Genomic DNA, 22,702 nt, shown 5'->3' on the forward strand with positions numbered 1-22,702 from the left:
CCGATATCTCTGTCGCTTTCTCGTGCGAATGACGGGGATTTGGGCCTTGTCGGGTGTCTGAAGTACATCCTTCGCATCCGACTCATTAAAGAAAAAATCTTTGTCCAGTACGATGTGAGTAATCGCTGTCCTGATAGCCAGAAGCTCTTTTCGGTCATAAGAGACGGTGGCAGAAACATTATGTACGAAACAAGTCACAAATAACGCGAAAAAACACACGCAATAGCAATTTCTAAATGTGGTTGTGCATCAGCAGTTTCTCTTGTTATGTCTGTCACTGACCGCCCTCAGAAGTGTCGGTCATAACCGGATGCACCCGGTTTTCAGGGGAAATGGAAAGAGAGCCTGTGACGCGACATCTGCTTTTGGACCTTAAGAGGGAAGGCGGTAGGTGCATCCCAATATGGTGACCGGAGTATGGGCAAGTGAGTGGGTGTGTCGAAAGGAAAGTAATGGGCGTGTGGAAAGGAGTGGGTGTGTCAAAAGGAAAGTAATGGGCGTGTGGAAAGGAGTGGGTGTGTCAAAAGGAAAGTAATGGGCGTGTGGAAAGGAGTGGGTGTGTCAAAAGAAAAGTAATGGGCGTGTGGAAAGGAGTGGGTGTGTCGAAAGGAAAGTAATGGGCGTGTGGAAAGGAGTGGGTGTGTCAAAAGCGCTCTGCTATAGGTTAGACGGTTTTGATTGAGCATTTTTGTTGTTGTTGTTTCTTACCACGCAACTACCATACATTGAGCTAGCGTACCGCAAGAGTTTGAACTTCTGTTTTTAAGCCAGAGGATGAGTCTGAGTCTTATTTCACTGTTAGTTTTACACCAATAACTGTACATTTTCAGTTATAAAATTGAGAATTGTTTATTTTTTGATAGGTGTATTGTTGCTTCATGCATTGTATGCATGTGCTGACTGTGACTGTCACTCTGATTTTGGCTACTAGGTAGCTACTTCCCATGCCCTTGCTTGTCAAGCACGAGCGAATGCCCTCCCCATTGAGCAGTAGATTGTATTTTTGTATGTATCAAGGTGACATCTCAATCAATCAATCAAATGTATTTATAAAGCACTTCTTACATCAGCTGATGTCACAAAGTGCTGTGCAGAAACCCAGCCTAAAACCCCAAACAGCAAGCAATGCAGGTGTAGAAGCACGGTGGCTAGGAAAAAATCCCCAGAAAGGCCAGAACCTAGGAAAAAACCTAGAGAGGAACCAGGCTATGAGGGGTGGCCAGTCCTCTTCTGGCTGTGCCGGGTGGAGATTATAACAGAACATGGCCAAGATGTTAAAATGTTCATAGATGACCAGCAGGGTCAATAATAATAATCACAGTGGTTGTAGAGGGTGCAACAGGTCAGCACCTCAGGAGTAAATGTCAGTTGGCTTTTCATAGCCGATCATTCAGAGTATCTCTACCTCTCCTGCTGTCTCTAGAGAGTTGAAAACAGCAGGTCTGAGACAGGTAGCACATCTGGTGAACAGGTCAGGGTTCCATAGCCGCAGACAGAACAGTTGAAACTGGAGCAGCAGCACAACCAGGTGGACTGGGGACAGCAAGGAGTCATCAGGCCAGGTAGTCCTGAGGCATGGTCCTAGGGCTCAGGTCCTCCGAGAGAAAGAAAGACCGAAAGAAGAGAAAGAAAGAGATAAGATTAAACAGGAGAAATACCTGTCTCTTATACACATCTAGATGTGTATAAGAGACAGGGCATGGTCCTAGGGCTCAGGTCCTCCGAGAGAAAGAAAGACCGAAAGAAGAGAAAGAAAGAGATAAGATTAAACAGGAGAAATACTCCAGATATAACAGACTGACCCTAGCCCCCCGACACATAAACTATTGCAGCATAAATACTGGAGGCTGAGACAGGAGGGGTCGGGAGACACTGTGGCCCCGTCCGACGATACCCCCGGACAGGGCCAAACAGACAGGATATAACCCCGCCCACTTTGCCAAGCACAGCCCCCACACCACTAGAGGGATATCTCCAACCACCAACCTACCATCCTGAGACAAGGCCGAGTATAGCCCACGAAGAACTCCCCCACGGCACAACCCAACATCTAAATGGTTATCAATATTAGTTATTTATTGTGTTTGTTGCTATCCTACTTGAAATAAAATCATGTGAGAGAAAGAAATGGCCATGTTAGCTACTGCCTGTGACACGACCGTGATACCCAGTAGGAAGCACTTCAAGTCGGCAGGCACGGCGGTACAACACCGGTGCACTGGTCACTGGCTTATTGACTCATCGTGCAGCCCAATCAGCCACGCAAAACGGTGTTGAGTGGCAACAAATCTGCCCAATTAGCTCATTCGCTTTCCATATACCCACTGCTTTCGACACACCCACTCACCCGTACTCCAGCTGCTATGTTGGGCTGCAGTTACATGCCTTAAGAAGGCAACACTCCATCTCAACTCTTCCTCCACATTTACTGGATTAGTCGAACAGTGCAGAAGATAACCTCCCGCGACAGTTTTTTTCTCTCTCGTCAGGACAAGAAAGAAAGAAACGCCTTATACGTTAAGTTGATCACTAACAGTCATTCGATTAGCCCATGTCAACTAACATTTTTCAGATTGGTCAGTTAGTCTAGCGGCCAGCTATCTAAACTTGTACTAGTCATGGTCGAATTACCGACCGGGGGGCCCGGATTTGATTTTGTTAGTCACTCTCACTCAGATATCATAAAAAATTGCGAACATTTCTCTCCACCAATGGCATAATGTGTAGAATTGCAGGAAATGAACTCTAAAACTCATTCCAGCCTTTAATAGCTCCTCCCACCAGTCTCCTCTGGTAGGTACGCAGACCCGCGAGCCACTGCGGCCCCTCATGATGAGTTTAGATTTTTTTTGTGGCCCCACCCCCCATCAAAGTTACCCATCCCTGGCCTATGGGATCCAAATCATAATAGATTTGATGAAATCAAGGACATAGAAGCTGTCTGAGCTGCCTCTCACTACTGAGACAGAGCAGAGGCATGACACAAGCAACACAGGCAAACAGCTTTAATGTGGTAGACCATTTACTCAATACTGGGCACAGTAAGGGCTCTCCTGTTTGCACTGCTGACGCGAAGAGGTTGGAGTTTGTCTGTGAAATGAGGCAGGAATATGTAGCGGGCCTGGGTTCTCATCAACACTGTCTTGTAAACTCACCCTGAGAGGTGTACTGGGGACAGAAAATTAAAAAAAGTGACATATTCCGTCTTGGACAGGTCACACTATCTGTCTTCTCTGCCTAATTCATTTTCATGGGACCTGTATGTTAGTGGAATGATGGATGAATGTTAGACTACTGTTGATGGGACGGTTTGAATTGGAATGGATGGAAAATGGAAAAGTGTTCACCTATGTGGTCACGGCTGGCTTCCACATGGGTTCAGTCATTCCACATGGGTTCAGTCATACATCTTTGGAGCGGCAGCGTAGCCTAGTGGTTAGAGCGTTGGACTAATAACCGAAAGGTTGCAAGATCAAATCCCTGAGCTGACCAGGTAAAAATCTGTCATTCTGCCCCCTGAACAAGGCACTGTTCCTAGGCCATCATTGAAAATAAGAATTTGTTCTTAACTGACTTGCCTAGTTAATTAAAATTAATCATTCTAGGACAGATTGCTCTGTGGTATTTGACTGATAGACTTTGGTTGATGTCATATGTTGAGGGAAGCTTTCACTGTAGTATCTTGTCGCTGTCAGAGGAAAACCTCCTAACTATTTTTTATTTTGTATTTACTGTAACGACCCGGTATTGTGTTCTGTGTTTGTGGGTGTGTTATGGTTCTCATGGGGGTACTAGCAGGGGTTAAATATGTCAGGACAGATGGAAAGGTTGGGGGGGTATGATGGGTAATCCCGCGGGATTTGGAAATGCATAAATAGGGATTACTGTCTCATTGTTCTTTCTCTTCTGTTCGGGCCTTGATCTGTTCCTATGAGAGTGACTCTTAACTCGACAAGTAACCTTGTGTACGTCCGGCATTTAGCGGCGTGGGTTGTGGCCGGAACAATAGCCCAGTTTATGAATAAACCTGTGTTCTGACCTGCACACCTAGAGTCCGTCTCTTTTCCCTTTATGACCCAGCCGGGTCATTACATTACTTTAACATGTATAGAAAGCAGTACATTCCCATCAACATCAACATTCCCATTATGACTCTAGGACTAAGAAAATGTATTTAAAATAGCTTCTGAAATGTAATAATTGTATGTTCGTTAATTGGAAAGTACTAGTTCAGTTCAGTTTATTTGTAATTTCCAGATTTCTTTTTGTTTTGGAGATGAGGTTTTTTATCCGACAGCGATGTGGTTCACAAAAAAGAAAAGTCGCTCTTATCCGGTGCGACTTACAGTAGTGAGTGCATACATTTTCATACTGGTCCCCCACGAGAATCAAATTTCCAACTGGCATTGCAAGCAACATTCACTACCACCTGAGCCACACAGGAACCAGTTGAAACAGCTGAGTAGCTCTTTACTGACTGTGTTTTCCGGCTTTCAGAGTTCTTGTGGTTAGCAGACATCAGTTTCTTCTGTAACGGATGGCTATGCTTTAGGATCATTTACAGTTAGCGTTGAACGCTAGCTAGCCTCGCCGTCCTCAGGGAGTGATTATCAATGACCAACTGGGATGAATGGCGTGTGAATCGCAAGGATAATTCAATCCGTTTCCGCCATTGGTCGAGGGAGAGGCATCTATGACATTTTCCCCCACAATAGAACCAAGTTGGTTATTGGATGTCAGGGACAGTATGAACTTATCGTGTTGGAACGAGGGCTGCGTCATCAGCAGTCATGCTGCAGAATCAATCTGGAGCTACTGGAGTCAATAGAGAGTCCCTATCCTCCTGACATGGCCCTGTGAACTGGGGCTGTGGCCAAATCACACCCTCTGACTGTGTCTGGATGGATCAGTGTGCCAGGGCTGTGTAGGCCCAGCAGGGTCAAAGTCAAGGGGAAAAGGCAGGCCCATCTTTTGTTATACAGTAGTAATCTAGGCCCATAGTAACTAGTCATGTTCACATAGAGCCAGGTTTCCCGAAACTTGGTTCTGGGGCCTCGCAGGGGTGCAGGTTTGAGTTTTTGACCTAGCACTATACAGCTGATTCAAATAATCAAAGCTTGATGATGAGTTGATTATTTAAATCAGCAGCTGTGTAGTGCTATAGGGCAAAGCCAAAAAGTGCACCCCTGGGAGGCCCCTAGGTCATAGTCATGTTTTTTTTCTAAATGCTACTCTGATTTACTCAAAATACCCTTGAAATACCAATTTAGACTAGTGTACACACAGTAAAAATAACACAGGATGATCATTGATATAAAGACACTTGACAAAACAATAATATGCCTGGACTCTGAAGTGTAGGATGATTGGTGGTTGTTGTGTTTCCACTTTGGCCCTCTGGCTCTGGCTTCCTCCGTCAGCCAGTAGATAGAGAGAAAATGTGTCTAAGGTCATGGTACATGAGTGAAAATGTGCAATGCATTTAGAAGCATGTGCTGCAGGGGATCCGTGTGGAACTGTGTGTGCCTCTGTCAGTGATGATGATATGTTTACACGCGTGTGTGTCGTGTACAGTGTGTGTGTGTTGCCTATGTCCACGTGTGCGTGGACTATGTGTCTCCCATGGGCATTCATGAGCGTGGGCAGGTACACACACACACACACACACACGAATAGGAGTGGGCTGGTCAGGAGACTACAGCGGATGGTAGAGGCTAGATCAATAGTGATCTCACTGGTGTTAAGCCTGAGCCCAGGCTTTCACACACACCGGCAATTAAGTCTGCAATGTGGCATGGCCCTGTGACATTTCCTCTGCCAACTGTCTTAGTGAAGGCTTTAATGGATAGGCGGAATGGCATGTGCCTTCTGGATGACCCCATCCATCAAATATCAGCCGCTGATTGGCTGGGCGAGGCCTGTCATTTGTAAAAAGGGTTTTTTAGTGACGATTAGAGATAGCGGTTTCAATGGATTTCTTTGAGATATTTTTTTGCAGATGTAAATCATGGAATATACTGTATGTCATTTTTTCCTGTTGTACCTTTGATGTCCATTGGAGTTTAGTTGATTTCAGTGATAGATCATTCGTGTTACCATTGCCACTATGGAAATACAGCCAATCCAAAATCATCGTGTGAGTGTACTGCCAAAGACCTTAAATACTTTATAATATATATTTTGACGCTATTAATGAAACATTAATTAATTCAATTCATCTAAATTATATACAGCTCTAAAAGCTCTATTTCTGACGCCGTTTTTCCTCATCATACTGTATCAGGGTTGTGATTCTTGCATAACCATTGCATAACCATTACTTATTAATTAATTTCATGTATGTACCATGCAGTGCAATCCACTTGTAAAGACCATGCAGAGCAGTGCAGGTTGCTGCCTTAAAGCCCCAGTGCAGTCAAAAAGGTAATTTTCCCCTGTGTTTATATATATATATATATATATTAATATATATATCCACATTATGAGGTTGGAATAATACTGTGAAATTGTGAAAATTATGATAATGCCCTTTTAGTGTAAGAACTGTTGAAAAGACCATCTGTAATTTCAGCCTGTTTTGGCGGGACAGAGTTTTGGCCTTCCATTGTGACATCACCATGCGGTAAATTAGTTAATAGACCAATAAGAAAGCCAATAACAGCAAATGTTCAGTTGTCCCCTCCCCACTCATTCCCAGACAGCCTGAGTAAAAATTCTTGCTTAAGAAATTGCCCTTTGCTAAGAAGCCATTTTTGTTTCGTTTTGACCATTTTAATTGACAACAATCATAGGAAGGTACTTCATTGTTACCCAGAAATGATTTGATATTGAAATAGAAATGGCTGCATTGGACCTTTAAAGGATTTATGTAGACGGAAACAAAAATATAAACGCAACATGTAAAGTGTTGGTCCCGTGTTTCATGAGCTGAAATAAAAGATCCCCAAAATGTTCCATACGCACAAAAAGCTTATTTCTCAACAACAACAAAAAATCACAAATTTGTTTACCTCCCTGTTAGTGAGCATTTCTCCTTTGCCAAGATAATCCATCCACCTGACAGGTGTGGCATATCAAGAAGCATGATCATTACACACGTGCACCTTGTGCTGGGGACAATAAAAGGCCAATCTAAAATGTGCAGTTTTGTCACACAACACAATGCCACAGATGTCTCAGTCTCGTATTTTGGCCATTTGTCCAGCGTCCCGCAACCAATCATGTTCATTTGATCAACAAATTAAAACATCACTAATTTACACTAATTTGTCCCATATTTCAGTGTCTCTTTTGCAATCACGTTCCGCGTATGACAAGAAATTATATCAAAAGAATGCTATACTGGTGATGTTAATAATTTGTTGAGAGCTGATATTCTGCGTAGCGCAAGACGAGATGTGGGGCAATGTCATATCATCAACTAATCGCATTCATCAAATCCTTTCAGGCTAAATTCCAGATAAACTCGGAGATGACAGTTACTACAAAGACAGTACAGTATGAAACTGTGGTTACTACTGTACTTACAAAAAGTGTGCTTCTAACGAAGAGCTACAAAAGTATGTAAATAGCCGTATTAGACTGAAAGATATAAGGTGATTTCGACGAACTTGAGTCTCTCCATGCTCATTTGTTGCGCATTCAACATATCTACTGCTACCTCTTCCTACAATCCCGTTTTAAAAGTGTTTTGAGACCAACCAGCCACACAATGGACTCTCGTTAAATAGTAGTAGGCAATGTGCGCTTCAAGTACTCAGCGGGAGGGAGATTTGTGTGTGTGTTTTGTTCATGTTGGCTACACTGTCCCACGAATGTCACGCAAAATCATTGCGTTGTCCCACATTTGGGTATTTAAAATGTGGTCACCCTACTGCTGGCTGGTTGGCCTGGGAATTGCCTGGGACCTCACGATACGATATTATCATGATACTTAGGTGCTGATACGTTATGTATTGCAATTCTCACGATTCTTACAATTCTATATGTATTGCGATTCGATACTGTGATTTTATTGCGATTTGATATTCCAAATCTTCAGACCCCTTGACTTTTTCGACATTCTGTTACGTTACAGCATTATTCTAAAATGGATTAAATAAAAAATTACAAGTGCCACGTCTGTAGGAAATGGGGATGTTTTTCAGCGGCAGGGATTGGGAGACTACTCAGGATTGAGGGAAAGATGGACGAAGCAAAGTACAGAGAGATCCTTGATGAAAACCTGCTCCAGAGCGCTCAGAATCTCAGACTGGGGCGAAGGTCCACCTTCCAGCAGGACAACGACCCTAAGCACACAGCCAAGAAAACGGGGCCCCCTGAGTGGCGCAGCGATCTAAGGCATGCATCGCAGTGCTTGAGGTGTCACCAGAGACCCGGGTTTGATCCTAGGCCGTGTCACCACCGGCCATGACCAGGAGACACATGAGGCGGCGCACAATTTTCCCAGTGTCGTTCGGGTTAGGGTAGGGTTTGGCCAGCCAGGATTTTCATGTCCCATCGCACTCTAGCAACTCCTTGTGGCGGGCCGGGCGCCTGCAAGCTGACTCTGGTTGCCAGTTGGACTGTGTTTCCTCCTACACATTGGTGACACTGGCTTCCGGGTTTAGCGAGCAGTGTGTCAAGAAGCAGTGTGGCTTTGCAGTGCTGTGTTTCGGAGGATGCATGGCTCTCGACCTTCACCTCAGCGATGAGACAAGACTGTTGGGGAGAAAAAGGGGTAGATTGGGGAGAAAAGGGGAAAAGTAAAAAAACAAAGAAAAAAAACCATCTCTGAATGTCCTTGAGTGGCCCAGCTAGAGTCCGGACTTGAACCCGATCGAACATCTCTGGAGAGACCCGAAAATAGCTGTGCATCAACACTCCACATCCACCCTGACAGAGCTTGAGAGGATCTGCAGAGAAGAATGTGAGAAACTCCCCAAATACAGGTGTGCAAAGATTGTAGCATCATACCCAAGAAGACTTGAGGTTGTAATCGCTGCCAAATCTGCTTCAACAAAGTACTGAGTAAGGGTCTGAATACTTATGTAAATTTCTTTTTTTAATTTTTAGCAAAAATGTCTAAAAAATGTTTTTGGCTTTGTCATTAAGGGGTATTGTGTATGGATTGATGAAGAAAAAAATATGTAATCCATTTTAGAAAAAGGCTGTAACGTAACAAAATGTGGAAAAAGTCAAGGGGCCTGAATACTTTCCGAATGCACTGTATATCTCCTGCAGAGAGACGAGAGCACGAGACAATTTGTTTTGATCAGTAATGGAAATAAAAGGTCTTAAAACATGTTGGCTCACTATTTAAAAAGAAGATGGAGAACAAGCTGTAGGATGAAAAATACTAAAGTTTTGGTGCAGGTATAGCAGACTAGCACTAGCTAATGCTCTTTAGCGAAAATGTATATCTTTTTTGTGTATATAATATTGTCATGGCTGGCACTATACAGACATACAAACACGCATATATGAAAGCACACATGCACAACATTCCAGCACAGAAATGCACACATGTGCAATCCCACACATGGCAAACACACCCTTTGTGCCAGGGACATTTGTGTACCACCTGTCTTTAGGTACTTGGATTTCCCTCAGGCGGTTGATAGAGGCCTATCCTCTAACACCAAGGATTATAACTACTGTACAGGTGTAATACTGACTCCTTATCTAAACAACTGCAGCTTGCTTCACTACACTCAGTTGAACTTCAGACTTTGCATGTGAAAAAGCTGTACCATGTCTGTGTGTGTGTGTTTCTGTTTTAGCGAAGCACCGTCTTTGTCTTTTTCATCCAAGGCAAATCCTCCCAAATGAGCCGAGTTATCTCAGCTTAACATGCAAAACAGAGCTCTCTTCATTCAGCTTTCCCTTGAGGAAGCTCTCCATAGCTGTCCTGCCAAACCATGTTACAATCATGTCCGATGTGTGTGTGTGTGTGTGTGTGTGTGTGTGTGTGTGTGTGTGTGTGTGTGTGTGTGTGTGTGCATGCGTGTGTGAGTTTGTGTATGTGTGTTTGACAACCCATGGGTCTTTGTGTATGATGATATTGAATTGAGTAATAGTGTTCTATGCAATACAGAACAACATAAATTGTCCACAAATCACATTAAATTACATTTTCTTTGTCACATACACATGGTTAGCAGATGTTAATGCGAGTATAGCGAAATGCTTGTGCTTCTAGTTCCGACCATGCAGCAATATCTAACAAGTAATCTAACAATTTCACAACAACTACCTTATACACACACAAGTGTAAAGGAATGAATAAGAATATGTACATAAAAATATATGGATGAGCGATGGCCGAACGGCATAGGCAAGATGCAGTAGATGGTATAGAGTACAGTATATACATATGAGATGAGTAATGTAGGGTATGTAAACATTATATAAAGTGGCATTGTTTAAAGTGGCTAGTGATACCTTTATTACATCCAATGTTTAATTATTAAAGTGAGCTGGAGTTGAGTCAGTATGTTGGCAGCAGCCATTCGATGTTAGTGACGGCTGTTTAACAGTCTGATGGCCTTGAGATAGAACTGTTTTTCAGTCTCTCGGTCCCAGCTTTGATGCACCTGTACTGACCTCGCCTTCTGGATGATAGCGGGGTGAACAGGCAGTGGCTCGGGTGGCTTTGTTTGTCCTTGATGATTTTTTTGGCCTCTCCTGTGACATCGAGGTGGTGTTAGGCTGTCCTGGAGGCAGGTAGTTTGCCCCGGTGATTGCGTTGTGGCAGACTCACACCCTCTGGAGAGCCTTACGGTTGTGGGCTGGAGAGTTGCCGTATCCGGCAGTGATACCCGCCGAGAATATCTACGATTGTGCATTGTAAAAGTTTGTGAGTGTTTTTGGTGACAAAGCCGAATTTCTTCAGCTCCTGAGTTGAAAGTCGCTGCTGCGCTTTCTTTCACACACTGTCTGTGTGGGTGGACCATTTCAGTTTTGTCGTGATGTGTATGTGTGCTTAATGGGAAAATGGACTCTGGAGGAGATATGTGATGAGAGCCGGACACAGCCGGGGGAGTATCGCCTTTCTAAAGAAGAGATAGAGGCAGTGAAAGCAGAACGGCGATACTACGAGGAGAAGTACGAGAATAGAGGAACGGCGACGATATGAGGAAACAGGCTTGCACGGGGGGGGGGGGGGGGGGGGGGGGCACACGAGGAGATTTGGCTGAGTAGTTAGGAGATCTGAGCCAACTCCTCGTGCTTACCGTGGGGAGAGTGTTACTGGTCAGGCGTGTTATGCGGTGGAGTGCACAGTGGTCTCCAGTGCGCTATTCTAGCCCGGTGCGCTACTATCGGTGCGCTCTACTCGCATTGGCCGTGCTAGAATGGGCATCCAGCCAGGAAGGAGGGTGCCGGCTCAGCACTCCTAGTCTCTAGTGTACCTCCTTGGCCAGGATATCTGCGCCGGCTTTGGTACTGTGTCTCCGGTGAGTCTGCACAGCCAGTGGGTCCTGTGCATTTGTGCGTCCTGTGCATTTGCAGGGCGAAAATAAACATCCAGCCAGGACGGGTTGTGTCAGCTCTACACTCCAGACCTCCAGTAACGCCTCCAGGGTTCCAGTACGCCCGTTCCTCCTCCCCGCACTCGCCCTGAGGTGCGTGTCCTCAGCCCGGTACCACCAGTTCCGGCACCACGCACCAGGCCTCCAGTGCGTCTCCAGGGTCCAGTACGCCCTGTTCCTCCTCCCGCACTCGCCCTGAGGGTGGTGTCCTCAGCCGGTACCACCAGTTCCGGCACCACGACCAGGCTCCAGTGCGACTCCAGGGTCCAGTACGCCCTGTTCTGCTCCCGCACTCCGCCTGAGGTGTGTCCTCGCCCGTACCACCAGTTCCGGTACCACGCACCAGGCCTCCAGTGTGTCTCAGGGCAGTACGCCTGTTTCCTCCTCCGCACTCGCCTGAGGTGCGTGTCCTCAGCCCGGTACCACCAGTTCCGGCACCACGCAAAGGCCTCCAGTGCGCCTCAGGGTCCAGTAGCCGCTGTTCCTCCTCCCCGCACTCGCCCTGAGGTGTGTGTCCTCAGCCCGGTATCACCAGTTCCGGCACCACGCACCAGGCCTCCAGTGCGCCTCCAGGGTCCAGTACGCCCTGTTCCTGCTCCTCGCACTCGCCCTGAGGTGTGTGTCCACAGCCCGGTACCACCAGCGACAGTACCCAGTCCAGAGCGTCCGGTGACCGTACCCAGTCCAGAGCGTCCGGTGACCGTACCCAGTCCAGAGCGTCCGGCGACAGTACCCAGTCCGGAGCCTCCAGCGACGAACGTGACAGCTGTACTCAATGTACTGCCCAGTAGTGGCGCAATGTTCTCTCTGGTCCAATTTCACATTTCAAGGTCTTGGGTGTCTAGACAGTTCATTCTGAGTCATTTTTTATTTCACACCGAGTTTCCTGAATTACATCACAGATATATGGGCAATCATAGAAAATATACTATTTCTGTCATTCTTTTCTCCAGAGGGAACTTACTATAATATATCCTCATACCTCTGCAGTTACTGTAACAAAAGTCAACTTTCCTAGGGCATTTTATCATGTTCTTTCAGCTTTCAATTTGAGGCTGTGTGTGTGTCACAAGGGGGATATCTGCAATAATCATCAGGTAATTGAAGACAATGCAGTGTTTCATGGCGAAAATGGTCTCTGGATGGCCTTTTGATATCCTAGTGCTACAGTCAATTTCTTCTTTATATCTCAAGGTCATACCCCTGAAATAGAAGCTATTGTAATGAAAAACAAAAATTCCAATGCTTTTATTTATTTCAAGCTGCGTAAGTAAGTGTACAAAAGTAAGTGAGTGTCTAAAAGTGGAGAGAAGGTTTGGTAACGGCTCAGAACAGAACATCTTCAGACGGATTTCATTAGGATTGGCTAATATGCACACACACAAGTAAACACGTACACACCATTCGAGACTCAGTTTCTTCAGAGGACATTAGAAATAACTCCAAATAATTCATTCAACCCTGATATGTCTAACCCATTCTCACACCCTGTGTGTTTTATGAACCAGACATAGGCAGACACAAATCGTGCCAGAGAAATAGGCTGATCCTTTATTTATGCCTTTATCAAAGCAGCTCCATCCCGTGTCTGTCATAGCCGTCTAGGCGTCTACATGTGTGTATTTCACAGTAGCTGTCAGTCCAATTTTCCAAAGAATCCCTTACATCACCTGTGTGATATAGCCTACAATTTCTTCCAGACTTCAATAGTTTCTTTCATAGATGAATACTTTGCCTTTGGCAGGAAATAGATTTTTTCTGCAATATGTAGGCTGCATATAAAAGTTAGCACTGCTACGTAAAGCCTGAGTTATATGGAGAAAGTAATATAAATCAGTATTACTGATCCCAAGTGTGTTATTACGTTCATGACGACTAGCAATTCCTTCAAAGTGAAATTAGCACTCCAAAAACGGGCAATACAAAGCTAAAATGTAATGTGGTGCTTGAACAATCAACGAGGCCTTAAGAACCAAACAGAAAACTCCACTACCCAATATTGCTCCTCCCAAAAGTCAATTTAATGCCTTCAGTTCACATATTGAGACACATAACTTTTCAACCGTGAAGGTCTCTTCCCACAAGACAATAAATTCACATTTGCAACATCGATACTGTGTTCAGGACTTTGTGTTCTAACTTCAAAGAGAACATTAAGTGATGTCAGTCCAGTCGGCAAGCCATTTCTAGTGAGTCAGAATGTCAGTTGTTGGGTTTGACCTTAGCTAACGTCTAGCCTGGGTGCCAGTCTGTTTCTGCTCTCTTGACAACTCCTTATGTAATTGTCATGCATGTTTGGCTTGACAATAACGATAAAGTTGGCAAAAGAACAAACAGATCTGGTACCAGGCTAGCTAGCACCCCTTCAGAGGTTGAAATGTTAGCTCTGAAGTAAAAACTAACTGCTAACTAGCTAGCATGTCCTCAGAGATAGGTTGTTTTTATGGCCGGACATGTCAGACATGTTAGCACTGCGTGTGAGGAACAGATTGGGAATGTCACAGTGGCATGTGACACCTGGAACAGGGACCTCCTCTCCTCGGAGACACAGTGACACAGGAATTCAGCAGCCTTGTGCAAAATGGCAGCTAGGTCATTATTAAGGCGTTTGATGTTTGTGGTTTTTGAAGGCTCGTTGCCATAGTAACGTAAAGGCCCTCAGTCGTCATGATGTTGGGCAGTTCCTTCCTCTGGAAATGTGATTTAATCTTGACTAAATGATTTTAGTAGACCCTGTAATTTGAATTATAGATGTTACGGGTTTCACCAAGGTCAAGTACAGCAACAACAAAAACAGACCAAGAGAGAATAATAACCCATTAGTCTTGATACTGCAAATACGGTATTCCAACTTCCTCAAGTTTTTAATGTTGAACATGAGAGAGAGAGAGAGTGGTGGGGAGTGCTGTAGCCCTTTCCTGCAGTCAAATGGCCTAGTGGCCTCATGGGTGGAAGGTTATTAATATTCTCATAATTACATAATTAGTAAAGCTTGTTTCAAAAAAGCCACCGAAACTCTGATGCTTCTTTGTCAAACGGTTTTGTTATATTTCCGCCTTCTGTGATGTACAGTACCAGTCAAAGGTTTAGACACACCTACTCATTTTAGGGTTTTTCATATTAAAAAAAAAAAAAAACTATTTTCTACATTGTAGAATAATAGTGAAGACATCAAAACTATGAAATAACACATATGGAATCATGTAGTCAACAAAAAGTAGTCACCCTTTGCCTTGATGACAGCTTTGCACAGTCTTGGAAACGGTAATATATGAAGATGCAAACTCAAAATTAAATACGTTTTCAACTATATCTGACATGGTAAAGGCGTCTTCTTTTTTAAGCCCATAACCATGTGTATGGGGTGTATACTTGTCAAAGTAGATTAGTTTGATCCTGATTTAACCCACTGCAGCGAAAGGTTAAGTTGTTGTTTGAGATAGAAGTCCATCAGTGTGGATAGTCAATTGACTGGACAGCTAACTTTGCTCTTTAGACCTTGCTCAGGTTACCACAGAGACAGAGACTGAAAATCAATGAGGTTTTCTGAATTATTCATCAATGCATTTTTGTGTATGTGTGTGTGTGGGGCCTGTGTGTGTGCGTGTTGTGTGTGGCTAGGGCCGGTTCCATGCATAAGCGACATAAGTGAACTCAGTCGGGATCTCAACTTACTGTAGAGAGTTAGACTAGTATGCTGAACAAAAATATAAATGTAACATGCAGCAATTGGGTGGGCCTGGGAGGGCATCCACATTTTCCCCCACAAAAGGGCTTTATTAAAGATAGGAGTATTTCTAAGCACTCTGACCCACCTCCCCTCAGACGATCCCGCAGGTGAAGTAGATGGATGTGGAGGTCCTGGGCTGGCGTGGTTACACGTGGTCTGCGGTTAAGAGGCCAGTTGGACATACTTCCAATTTCTCGGCTTATGGTAGAGAAATTAACATTAAATGATCTGGCAACAGCTCTGGTGGACATTCCTGCAGTCAGCATGCCAATTGCACGCTCCCTCAAAACTTGAGACATCTGTGACATTGTGTTGTGTGAAAAAACTGCACATTTTAGAGTGGCCTTTTATTGTCCTCAGCACAAGGTTCACCGGTGTAATGATCATGCTGTTTAAATCAGCTTCTGGATATGCCACACCTGTCAGGTGGATGGATTATCTTGGCAAAGGAGAAATGCTCACTAACAGCGATGTAAATACATTTGTACACCAAATTTGAGATATTTTTTGTCCGTATGGAAAATGTTGGGGATCTTTTATTTCAGCTCATGAAACATGGGACCAACACTTTACATGTTGCGTTTTATATTTTTGTTCAGTATAGAATATAAAGGTAGCAATTTCGAAATTTGGTTGTGCATCAACAGTTTTTCTCTTCTAATGTCAGTTACTGACAGTCACTCTATTAGCATATGTCATTAGAAGTGTTCATTTTGGCAGCTATTTTAGATTTGGTTTTGGTCTTAGTTTTAGTCTTAAATGTGACTGAGACAAAAAGGTATTTTGAGTCATTTCATCCTTCGTTAGTTTTAGTCGACTAAAACTCCAAACTATTTTTGTCTAGTTTTAATCACAGCCATTTTAGTCACATAATAGTCAATGGATTTTTTACTATTAAATAATGAATATTTAGGCTACCTCTAACTTCCATCATGTGCACTCCTAATACATGCTGACCAGACCGGACACGTCGCGTGCGCGAGCGTCGCAAAATAAATGTAGAAATCCATTTTATTCAATTATTGCACCCACACTGCTTGCGCGCCAAAGAGCGTCTGCGACACCAAGGGCTAAAATAGATGTCGTTCCTATTTCTGATGCAGATCGCGCTGCAAGTCCTGCCTCTCCCATCTCCTCATTGGTTTATAGAAGCAGGTACCCACGTGCCATCTCCTCATTGGTTATACCCATGTGGGTGATAGAAAGACGAACTGTTTTGCCGGTAGTCGTGGTAATACAATGAAAGTTTAGATGCGATCACCATATAATTTAAACATGAAAAAGCCTGGAAGGAGGAGAGATGACTAGAAACGATTCGGTTGGCCGTTTTATGTGTGGATTAATTGTCGGAGTAGAGATCCTTGTGCATTTCAGGTAAAATAACAACTCAATGTTTATATCCCAGGACAAATTAGCTAGCAACAGCAAGCTAGCTAAATAGGACAAATTAACGTTAGCTAGCAAGTGCAAGTTAACTAGCTAAATTACCATACATGTTTAATGCTTTTCGACCTGTCCCCAAATTAATGTCATTGGTTTGTTTGTTTTGATATTTTAACCTGCGTGTCGTGATCGCGTTTGGTGTGGGGGGGCAAAATACATTTATGCACGATGGCGCGGTTTGGGCAAGGTGTACTAAAAAAAAAAAAAAAAAGAGCAACTCTCATTTGCGGAGAGCGGCAACACAGAGGAATTAATAAAAGCACACATGGGAAAATAGAGCTTCTGATGTGATCAAAGCAAAAAATAGCCTACATGAAAGTAAGAGAGAGAGTAAACATTGTTTCAGTTGAGGTTAGTTACAAGTCAAAGTCACCTGGCTTCACATCAGTTCAAAAGATTGACGAGTGACTGAAGTGACCAGCTGTGTGGGAGTGCCGGGCGGATCAGCTCAATTAGACCGCACAACTGAAAGATGTCAATTCTGCCAATGAGAGGTTTGCATGAAATATTATGCATGCATGCCTACTTATGATTGGACAAAACAGATGTCAAACTACATGTCCATCAGTCTCACGTGGAATTCTTGTCTCGTCCCATTTTCGTCAATTAAAAATGAAAAGTAATTTATAATAGGTATTGCTTTTTTCCCAGGGCATCTAATTATCGTCATAGTTTTACTAAGCAATAATAGGTCATTGACAAGTATTTGTCGTCATAGTTATTGATTACGAAATTAACACTGCCACCTCAGCTAAAAAAAAATTAGATTTGTAAGTAAATCTAGTCAGCTAGCTAATCATGGTTGAATTACCGACTAGGCCCCCATTTGTTAGTCACTCTCACTCAGATGTCATATTAACATGGCATAAATCATGGCGAAATGTGTGTAGAGAGAGAGAGAGAGAGAGCGATCACCAGCCAGCCAGCCAGCACACATGATACTCCCATCTGACTGCGGTGTTCCTTTTCGTGCCTCTGTATCTGTGGAGGAGGGAGATCAAACCCCTACAGCAGAACAGAGGCTGTATCCCAAATGGCACACTTAAAAGTTGTGGAATATGTAGGGAATAGGGTGCCATTTTCTACACAGGCTGGCAGCCTCAGCCTCTCACCCAACAGTGTTTGAATATTGATGAGTTAGCACCAACCTAGCTATTGCACCAATCTGCTGTGTCAGCAACAACCCAAACTGAACCCTTTCTTCCAGAACATTCCTAGTCCCCTCGGAATGAACAAATGAACCGGATTAACATATCCAAATCACAGTCGGCTCCCTGTATTATTACAGAAGTAAAAAATATAGCCCAAAAGTGGGTCAACAGAGTTTGTGCTTTGAAATGACTTTGTGATTCTGTGCTATGACTGGGAGACTATGGGAGATCAGGTTGCCATTAGCTGGCAGTGGCTAATAGATGACTAGATGGTGAATCTCTGCTGCTGCTCAGTTAATCCTTTACATCAGGCTAGCAGCAGTGTCGTGTTGGGGGTTTGACTTAGCAGAGAGAGAGTGTGTGTGTATATGTGTTTCTAGGCTGTGTAGTCCCCTCTTATCCTTTTTTTTGTTGATCTCCTTGTGGCAGATTTAGGTTGTGTATTTCAATGGTGTGGGTTGACTGCAGGGTTTCCCCATGTTTCTTGTACAGTAGCACACACCCACACGTTCTCCCTGGCGTATTCAGAGTGGTAAAGTGGGTCAAGATGGTGGATGGCCTGCTGAATGTCCTCTCCTCCTCATCTTCTCCTCCCTAAGCCCGAGAGTGTCTCTTCATCAGTGTTTGGACTCTTCTTGCACCTCTCATTGGAACGTGGACTCGTTTGAAACTCTTTTGGTACTGCCCATTTCCCTGTTGCCAGGTGATGTTCATTGCATCACAGGTCACAGCGTCACACGGAGGTCATATGTAGACCTGTATTTTAGATCTTACAACTGCCTAACAACCCCCCTATCAGATATTAAAGAACAAGACTGCACAGTGTTGGCCCTAACTGTCTAAAAGTGAATCTGTAAAATTCACTGGTCCATAGTTCTAAAGTGTAAATGCCAACTTGGAAATATAGGAACAGGGATAGAGAAAAAATAGAGAGGGAGAAAAGCTTAGAGTAAGTCCAGAACATTCTCTTACTCACTGTGTTCAGAACTGTCTGCACTCCTCCTTCTCTGGCACGCTCTATCCCTCCATCCCCATCACCCTTGGCAACCCCCCCTCCCCATCGCCATGGGTTACAGCCTCATTTATCCTCCTTCTCCCACCACTGTGGAGCATCAGCTTAGGCAAGCGGGCAAACACACACGCAGAGTTTCTGTTCATGGTAATTCCTCCACTACTGCATCCATAATGTTACTATACCAACCTGACCTGTAGTTTGTATGTGGGGGCTTGGGTCTCTGCACTGTGGGAATGGAGTTTGGCTTTGGATATTCATTATTCCTATTGGCTCTCCAGCTTATTGATTTGGACTCCACACTCTTACTGGGCTTCAAAAGCACCCAACACTATAACAAGTAACAATTTAGCTAAACAACATTGGCCAGGAAAAATCCTTTTGGCTGCAGAAAGTGAAAATGGGGCTTGGAATTTACTGTGTGGTGTTGTATATTCATTCACGCAGGGCAGTGTGTGCGTTTGTGTGTGTGTGAGCTTGTGTGTGTGTGTGTGTGTAAACTGTAATAAACCGTATGCTATACTGTACTTTCCACACACACAGAGTACTGGCTCTTTCAGATGTTTGCAATCTAGACAATGGCTATGGGAATAGAAGCGCTACATCATCTGCTATATCCATCATCGCTCTCTCGCTCTCGTACTTCTCTCCATTCATTTAGTAAATAGTCATGAATGACATTGGCCTTTATGAACAACAATAGTGGGTAAATGAGAAAGTTTGATATTCTGATCCAATTTAACTGAACTCCCGTTGCCATGGGGAAATAATTCTGGAGTTATTATGTCCTTTTGAATCCCTCGCTGGCAGCGCCAACTTCTCTTCTCTCAGGGAGTTACTCGTTTTCTGCCCATTTCATGTGTGCGTGCGGTTTGAACATACCCGCTCACAATAACAAACTAGCCCCCCTTTCTCCTTTTCTCTCCTCACAAGCTGTGCATTGAGGAGGGAGTAGGCTACAGTGACTGCACACAGAGTCCTGAACGACCGCCCTGAGATATAGAAGAGTTTTAAGTTAAGTAGTACTTTGGCCATCCTTTTTAAAAGCCCACCTCTGGCAATCACAAGGTAAGATGCTAGACTCTCGACCTAGTCTTCCACTCACCTACTCACCCAATCACTCACCCCTCCCCGCTCTCCAGCATCTGTTTCAGGTGAACGTCTTTAATGCCAGGGTCCCTCTTAGCTCAAGGTGCCCTCTTCATCCCTCTCTTCTCTCTTCTGCCCATCCCTCTCTCCTCTCCCTGCTGGTATTTGGTTCAGTTCTGTATGACCAGAGGGCATAGGAGAGGGGTTAGGATTTGAGTTGGGTTGGTGGTGCATTGCATATCCCCATCCCTGGTTCACACACACGCACACACAGACACACGCACAGACGCACATACAGACGCACGAGCATGCACACACACACACACTCTCTCTCGAACACTAGAGCTCACATTACGTGTGTGGATTGAATCACCCTTGTGGGCTCGGTACTCATCCATAATCCATTCCCCATCCCAGTATCCCTATGGGCATATATGGGCATACATCACCGCCTGGATCCTTTTGAAGTGGGCTTGTTATGATAACTGGTCTCGTCCATCACGTTGAGCACTGTGGTTTCCACGCATTCCTCCATTAACAGTCTGTTTTATGACCCTGCGATGTGCCATATGAATTACTCCAGTGGGACACCACTGATTAATCGTGTGCATGATTTGCATCATAATCAACTGATTGTGCACTTGGAATACGAGGGCTAAGTGTGAGGTCAAGGTTAAGGGGAGAGGATAGAGAGAATGTTCTGGTGACCTGTATTCCTATTATGGCGTACACACTGCACACCGCCCTATCCCATCTGGACAAGAGGAATACCTATGTAAGAATGCTGTTCATTGACTATAGCTCAGCCTTCAACACCATAGTACCCTCCAAACTCGTCATTAAGCTCAGGGCCCTGGGTCTCAACCCCGCCCTGTGCAACTGGGTCCTGGACTTTCTGACGGGCCTCCCCCAGGGGTTGAAGGTAGGAAACAACACGTCCACCTCGCTGATCCTCAACACGGTGGCCCCACAAGGGTGCATGCTCAGCCCCCTCCTGTGCTCCCTGTTCACCCTTGACAGCGTGGCCATGCACGCCTCCAACTCAATCATCAAGTTTGCAGACTACACAACAGTAGTAGGCCTGATTACCAACAACGACGAGACAGTCTACAGGGAGGAAGTGAGGGCCGTGGGAGAGTGGTGCCAGGAAAATAACCTCTCACTCAACGTCAACATAACAAAAGGAGCTGATTGTAGACTTCAGGAAACAGCAGAGAGAGCACGCCCCTATCCACATCCACAGGACCGCAGTGGAGAAGGTGGAAAGCTTCAAGTTCCTCAAAGTACACATCACTGACAATCTGAAATGGTCCACCCACATAGACAGTGTGGTGAAGAAGGCGCAACAGAGCCTCTTCAACCTCAGGAGGCTGAAGAAATTTGGCCATAAAACCCTCACAAAACTTTTACAGATGCACAATTGAGAGCATCCTGTCGGGCTGTATCACCGCCTGGTAGGGCAACTGCACCGCCTGCAACCGCAGGGCTCTCCAGAGGGTGGTGTCGTCTGCCCAACGCATCACCGGGGGCAAACTACCTGCCTTCCAGGACACCTACAGCACCCGATGTCACAGGAAGGCCAAAAAGATCATCAAGGACATCAACCACCCGAGCCATGGCCTGTTCACCTCACTATCATCCAGAAGGCGAGGTCAGTACAGGTGCATCAAAGCTGGGACCGAGAGACTGAAAAACAGCTTCTATCTCAAGGCCATCAGACTGTTACACAGCCATCACTAGCCTGCTTCTAACCCTGCACCTTAGATGTTGCTGCCCTATATACATAGACTTGGAATCACTGGCCACACTAATAAGGGAACACTAGTCACTTTAATTAAATAATGTTTAAATAATGTTTACATAGTGCTTTACTCATCTCATATGTATATACTGTATTCTATTCTACTGCATTTTAGTCAATGCGACATTGCTCAATCCAATATTTACAGTACCAGTCAAAAGTTTGGACACATCTACTCATTCAAGGGTTTTTCTTTATTTTTACTATTTTCTACATTGTAGAATAATGGTGAAGACATCAAAACTATGAAATAACACATATGGAATCATGTAGTAACAAAAAAAGTGTTAAAGGAATCTAAATATATGTTATATAGTAGCCACCCTTTGCCTTGATGACAGCTTTGCACACTCTTGGCATTCTCTCAACCAGCTTCATGAGGTAGTCACCTGGAATGCATTTCAATTAACAGGTGGGCCTTGTTAAAAGTACATTTGTGGAATTTCTTTCCTTCTTAATGCGTTTCAGCCTATCAGTCGTGTTGTGACAAGGTAGGGATGGTTTACAGGAGATAGCCCTATTTGGTAAAATACCAAGTCCATATTATGGCAAGAACAGCTCATATAAGCAAAGAGAAACAACAGTCCATCATTACTTTAAGACATGAAGGTCAGTCAATCCGGAACATTTCAAGAACTTCGAAAGTTTCTTCAAGTGCAGTCGCAAAAACCATCAAGCGCTATGATGAAACTGGCTCTCATGAGCCGCCACAGGAAAGGAAGACCCGGGTTATTGGAGGATTTGCAAATCGAAACAGAAACTCTATTGGTTTAGAGCCAACATTGTTGTGTTTCACTGGAATTGTACAATATAAGAAACACAAAGTCTTTGTAGACGAAATCTCAACGAGTAGGGTCATAGCACACATCAGAGACATTTTCATATATTTGTCGTTACAGAAATACAAACATAGTGTTGGTTTGACATTCTGGAAGTGTGGTGTCAGACAGATAGAAGACCTGGCTT

The 22,702-nt window shown here is 44.3% G+C and overlaps 1 protein-coding gene across 1 annotated transcript in view; it reads left to right on the top strand.

Annotated features, from left to right (window-relative positions):
- Positions 1–10,966: 10,966 nt before the first annotated feature.
- The window catches only part of ablim2 (actin binding LIM protein family, member 2), a 115,783-nt gene continuing 104,047 nt past the window's right edge, over positions 10,967–22,702 (top strand). The window contains 2 exon segments of the mRNA XM_070437812.1: positions 10,967–11,085; positions 11,618–11,911. Coding sequence (XP_070293913.1) covers positions 10,967–11,085; positions 11,618–11,911 — 413 coding nt within the window.

The sequence above is a fragment of the Salvelinus sp. IW2-2015 genome, linkage group LG37 (genome assembly GCF_002910315.2).
Source record: "Salvelinus sp. IW2-2015 linkage group LG37, ASM291031v2, whole genome shotgun sequence".
Lineage (NCBI taxonomy): Eukaryota > Metazoa > Chordata > Actinopteri > Salmoniformes > Salmonidae > Salvelinus > Salvelinus sp. IW2-2015.